The 6,550-nt window shown below is 33.1% G+C and overlaps 1 protein-coding gene across 1 annotated transcript; it reads right to left on the reverse strand.

The window, feature by feature from the left end:
* Positions 1–496: 496 nt before the first annotated feature.
* Positions 497–3,989, reverse strand: LOC111468952 (protein NRT1/ PTR FAMILY 6.3-like). The gene is made up of 6 exons (XM_023114122.1): positions 3,806–3,989; positions 3,537–3,714; positions 3,298–3,337; positions 2,645–3,216; positions 1,111–1,631; positions 497–1,027 (listed from the first exon to the last, which is right to left on the reverse strand). The coding sequence occupies exons 1-6, from the start codon at positions 3,921–3,923 to the stop codon at positions 684–686; spliced, it is 1,773 nt and encodes a 590-aa protein (XP_022969890.1). The 5' UTR covers positions 3,924–3,989; the 3' UTR covers positions 497–683.
* Positions 3,990–6,550: the final 2,561 nt, after the last annotated feature.

Here is a 6,550-nt window from a genome sequence, read left to right on the forward strand (position 1 = left end):
ATCATTACATTATTCATATATATGATCACATAATTTGAGACACAAAAGACAATGAGATCCACATTATAAGGAACTGCAAACCCTCTTTCTCCTTATTATCTCACTTCATTCATGTGGATCTTCCCATTGCATTCTTTGGCACATGGGTCATTTGAATCTTCACATCATGATTTGTTTTCTCAAGGATAATGTACACGAATCCCCTCGGGAATGAGTTTAATTATCTTGATTGGTCTATGAAATTTGAAAAGTTGGGTCTATTGAAGTCATCTCGTTTATAAACAATATAATGTCTCTGGACACGTAATTCTTAAATAGTATATAATCAATATATCAGGTAAGTATTAGAATTTAGGAAATTATTAAAAGCTCAAGTACGAGACAAATGAACACAATTTTAATGAAACTGGATTGTAAAGAATAATCTCATTTTTAAAATTATCTCACCTTATAAAATTCAAACGTTAGTAGTTGTTACCATTTCAAAGATCAAGAGTTCATCTTCATTTTTGGATATTATATTAGAGAGAACTTCAAAAGGGATTCTCGCTTTTCCTTTGGCTTTTTGGTACATCAAAACTTTACATAATTAAAAAGCATAGGGTACCCATTAAAAGGGTTTGTTCTAAACTTGTATACTTGAGATAAAAAGGCACACACAAAGCAAGAGAGTGGATAATACATTAATGGGCAGATGGGCCACAGTCTTCCAATTCAATGCCCTCATCAGCCAACCTCTTTTCCTTGTACACATACCACTTAGCACAAATCAAGAACACCGCCAAATTCAACACACTTAAGATCGCCAACAGCCAATAGAAATCATAAAGCTTCCCTTCATTGAGATTGTCCGGAATCCATGGATGCCCATTTTCAGTCACTTTTCCCACTATTGTAACCAATAATGAGCTAAAGAAAAACCCTAAAGCAAGTGTGCTCAAAAACAGCCCTGTGCTCATTGTCTTCATCCCTTTAGGGCACTCTCTTAAGAAAAAATCCAATTGCCCCATGTACGTCAATGCCTCGCCTGCATACACAAACGATCAAAATTTTACGTTTTAACATTTTACGTATAATCGAACCAACATGCCAAAATGGCAATTTTCTCACCTGCTCCAACAATTAAGAACTGGGGACAAAGCCAAAACACACTCATTGGCACCTCAGCCATTGGCTTGTACACCAATCCATTTTCCTCCACCACCCTCAATCGCTTGATTTCGGTCAGCGCGGCGGCGACCATGGCAATTATTGATAGAACCAACCCGACCCCGACTCGTTGCAGTGGGGTTAGCCCTTGTGGGTTCTTCAAAATTCTCGATGCTATCGGGACGATGAGTCGGTCGTAGATCGGGACTGTTACGAGGATGCTGGCAACGAAGAAGGCAGTGAGGGAGGCTGCCGGAATTTGAAAGGATTTTCCAATGTGTCGGTTCATAGTAGTGGCTTGGGAGACAGAGAATGTGGTCATTTGGGCATAGACTGTCCAGAAAATAATGGTGGTTGCCCAAATTGGTAACATTCTAAGCACTAATTTAACTTCCTCAATGTCTGTTAGGGTTGATAAATTCCACTTGTTCACTACATTCCCAACTATTTCTTCATCCTTGATTGCTGCCTTATCCAAAAATCTACCCAAAAAACCAACAAATTCAAAATAAAAATGTAATCTTTAACATAAATTCATGATTATCTATTGATTTTTGGTCGAATTCAAACTTGGGTTCAACCAAAGTTTTCAACTTTTTGGCCATTTTGATTTGTTTTGATTCTTTTTCACACAACTTCGAGAGCCAATCAATTGAGTTATATATAATAGAATAATGATAACAATTGTCGGCTAGATGCCTAACTTATTTATTTCTTTGTGTGAAAATTGAAAATACTAAAATATAATAAGCTCAATTATGGCAAACTTCCAAGTGTTGAAAATGTTTTTTGTCCTAAGCTTGTCGGCTTCCTGTTGGATGGGATATAGTTTTTAAGTTATTAAAGTGTATAATTGGTGACCAAAAGTAGAATTTGGGATTCAATTTTCTTGGCTTATATGGTACAATAACGTATTCCGAATGCCCACGAAAACTATGTAATAATTCATTAATCATCTTTAGAAGTAAGTTTATTTAAATAAATTATCATATATTATACCCATTATATCAACTATTTTAGTCGTAGTATCACCCCGTATCAAAAATACATTCATCGTTAGTTCTAGATGAAAACCATTAATATTTTGTTTCAAAAATATTATTGAACTAAAAAATACTCGAGACTTCAAAAGTTTCATTAATATCCATAAGTTTTTTAAAGTTAAAAAAAATATCATTACTGTTCGTATAAAAAACACCTATACACTTTCAAAAGTAACATTAATATCCTTAACTTAAACTTATTTTAAAAGTTCGAGGAAGAAAGTGATCTATAATGTGTAAATAGATGATTTTTGTCGATATAATATAAGGAATAACTTTTTTATAAAATTAAATGAAATTTTTTAAAGGAGTTTTGAAAGTTTAAAAGTTATTTTTAAAATATAGTATTAACATTGTCTATCCAAAATTAAGGTATTATTGGAAGTTAAAAAAAATTATTATTGTAGTTGACTTTTTTAGAGCGTTAAAACTGAATAAACTAATAAACCAACCTGAACTGCTTGCTGCGGGGCAACTTCTGCTTCTTCTTCCCAGCTCCATCGACGGCGTCTTCGATTTGGTACAACGCCGATGGATCCGAGGGCAAATCCATCCTCCTCTTCCTCCATGCTGCAACGAACACGGCGGCGATTTGTGTCAACGGGCTACCGACCATTTTTTTAAACCGGTACCGTCGAGTCCCGGACAGGAACACAACCAATCCCAACACAATGGCACAAGCACATATCCCATATCCCCATTGCCTGCCCCAATTGTCTTGTATGTAAACAAGAAGTGTCACAGCTCCAAGTGATCCAATGCTTATCAAGAAGAAGAACCAATTGAAGAAAACTGCCGTCTTCGCTCTCTCCTCTTTATCCGTGTCATCGAATTGATCGGAACCGAACCCCGAAACACTCGATTTTAAGCCACCGGTGCCGAGTGCAGTTAAGTATAGTGCTGTGTGGAGAATTGCCAGCTGCTTGCTGTCCGCCGGAATGCATGGGGTTGGTGAGAGCCCGGGTGAACATTTTGGAGGCCGGAGACTTGGAATTATGGTGGAGATAGTTAAGAGAGTTACACCCTAATTGAATCCAAAAATTTAGATTAAAACATGTTTACCACAAAAATAAGATCAATAACGAGAAAACGACATAAATCTTACAATTGCTTGAACTATTACGAAGATGGAAATCGTCAGATACCTTTAAGAAGAAAAAAGTACCGATTAGAATAATCATCCAAGTCTTTGTCCCCACAAAAAAACGAAAAAAAAAGTTCCATCATTCCAAATCAATTAAACACGACCGACACATCGGAACATGCACGACAACAAAAGCAGTAGAAAAAATTGAAATTTATGAAACTAAATAAATAAATTTTTAAAAAATTTGATGTTATTACCGGCCGAGAAAAGTGTCGGCGACAAAGCCACCTAAGAGACATAGCATGAAGGAGGTTCCGAGGAAGTTGGTGACATTGTTGGCGGCGGTAGCATTACCGAGATGCATTGTTTCAGTCAAATATGTGACCAAATTGACTGCAATTCCCAGCGTTGTCAGCCTCTCAACCCCTTCTGGCCCTGCAGATTTTTTGAAGAACTAATGAGTTCAAAAGGCTTAAGCTTTGCATTATAGAAAGGGAAAAGAAAGGAAAGATTAATGATAATGGACCTAGAATCATGGCGGCGGCGACCCAGCCACCGGTTTTGGCCTTAATGGCAGGCTTGCCGGTGTAGTCCCAGGCATCTGAGACGGTTTTTTCATGAGTTGTTTGTGGGAGAATACTCATGGTGATGGGGCTTTGAAGGAGGAGGAAAAGAAGCAATTATGGATATGTATGTGTTGCAGTGGATGAAGACTCTGCAATGGCGTTGGAGGGCTTTTATAGTGGGAATTTCATACCTTGTGACGTATAATAACAAAATATTATATTCTATTATTATATAAAGTTTTCAAATTTTCTATTTTTATCGATTTTTTTTTTTTTGTTTAATCATAATTTGAAGTTTTTATGTGCATTTATAATTTATATTAGTTGTTTAATCCAATCAAAAAAACAAAATGATTCACATCTTTAAAATAAATCGATTAGGGAGAGATTTTTACACGGTTATAAAGAAAGTTTTGTTTCCCTCTTTCACTAATGTGTAACCTCACAATCCACTCCATTCAGACCCAACCTACTTGTTGGTACGTGTTTTTCTCTCCAATCAATGTGAGATCTCACAAAAACAATCTAGTTTTGTATGAGTGAGTAAGTTCAAATAGGATGGATTTCTATGAGTTTGAAATCAATTTCAATTTAGTCATATTTACGTGTTTTCCTTGAAATTCAAACATTTTAGACCTGTTCGAGTTATAATAACTTAATTAATTGAGCTTTGATACGATTAGTGTTTAGGGTGTTCGTGAGTTAGGTTAGTTGGGTTGAGACATTTTTAATCCAACACAATTGTTCCATTGTAAATTTTTTCAATTCAAAGAATTTTTATTAAATAATGAACCTAACTCAACTCAATCCAATTATAATTTTTTTGGCTCGAATTGTTTATGTCATTTATTCAAGTTTACGCTGATTTATTTATTTATTTTCAAACATTTAATTAAGATGGATACTTTTTTTTGAAAAATTGTACTAGATCTAGTCTAGTTTTAGAAGAACTTATGAACTAATCAAATACATAAATTTTTCATTTATTTGAACTCAACTCAACCCAAATAGGTTTATAATCTAACCTAAATCAAGTTGGGTTAGGTTGAATTATTTTTCGAATACCCGTTATTATCATGCCAACTCATTAAAATATTAAAGATATGATTTAGCAGTAATTTGGTTCCATTTTGATGGAATTAATTTTGGAAAAATAGAGAGAGCATATAATTTTGATGCCAATTATGTTGTTTGAAGATGAGTAACCAATTAGACTCGTATTGTTTAGAGAGAGCACCATTTTTACTTCCAACTACAATAATATAAGGTATGAAATCGAGGCATTTGGAGCACCAACTGGAATTATTAAATTCGAAGTTGTTCAGTTTGTAGAAATAAATAATGTGTTTGGGGCTCACTTATTTACTTATTTAGTTTGAGTTAATCATGTATTGTTCTATAACATTCATCAACATTCATATGTCTATCATTATCAAAATCTCCCACTTTTACAAGACTTACAATTTAAGAGAGAAATGGTAGCCAAAAGTGAAGAAAAAAAAAATCAGAAAATCTCCGAACAAAACAAGAACAAAAATTTAAGACTTTGAAAGGATTTGAGAGAATAGGAATACGTGTGAGACGTGGGATGTCGATAATGAGGATGCCCAACTCAACCATTGAGTTTATTATTTCATAAGAGTTGTTTGGATTGAAAAAACTAGACTTAACTCACCTCATGAACACTTAGTTTAGGAAATTCAGCGGGCCAAACGTGAAAGGCCAAAATTTGAAAGGCCAAAATTTAGATTTTTTTTTAATTATTTACGCGAGTCAAGCCAAAATAAATAATATATTTATTGAGTTAAATTGAATTGAACGGAGGTACGGTTGAGATTTGAACTTCTAATTTTCGAACGAAAAAAAACATATTTTAATCCCTTAAACTTAAACTACTAAAATTAATATTTTAATAAAATAAATATCACTTTTTTGAAATAGATAACTAAACCAAATTTAGGTCTATTTTTCTTAATGCATCTTAATCCATATTATTGTTCCATTTAAAATTATATTTTAAAAATGTTATTAATTTTAAAAATTAAATTTGACTTTTTTTTGGTCAATGTCGGTTGAAGTGTATTGGAGGTGGATAAAGTTGCATAAATAGAAAACTAAAAACCAAAACGACACATCGACCTCGGTGCTTAGCTTTCTTTTTCTTATGCAAAGTGGGACGACACGTATTTTGACTCACTGAGTTAGGTCGGCAAAAAAATAAATACTAATAATACTAATAAGACTACTAATTATTATTATTAAATGAATTTATATTAAAACAATTAAGTGATTTTCAATATTTGAAAAATAAGTTGACTTTGTGGGTTATGTACATATCCGCCATTGCAATAGTTGTTGAGCCTACAAATTTACAACATTTCATAGTTTTTTTCTTTTTTTTCTTTTTTTTCTTTTTCCTTTTTAATTTAACTCAACTTGGTATAATATAATTAAAAAAATATATATATGTATCGGGTCCATGTCTCGAAATAAATTTATTTATTGTTTATTATAGACTAAAAGCATGCTTAAGTTTCGAACTTTAAATCACTATTTTAAAAATAAAATATATTATCATTTTCTTTTAGTTCAAAGGAACGGAAAATTTTGAATAACTTTTGTAATGTCATGTTAATATGTTAACAAGTTGAGTTAGAGTCATGTCGGGTAGAATATATTTAAGCTTATATCTTATATTACTATTA

This window comes from Cucurbita maxima, unplaced genomic scaffold (assembly GCF_002738345.1).
Source record: "Cucurbita maxima cultivar Rimu unplaced genomic scaffold, Cmax_1.0 Cma_Scf00038, whole genome shotgun sequence".
Taxonomy (NCBI): domain Eukaryota; kingdom Viridiplantae; phylum Streptophyta; class Magnoliopsida; order Cucurbitales; family Cucurbitaceae; genus Cucurbita; species Cucurbita maxima.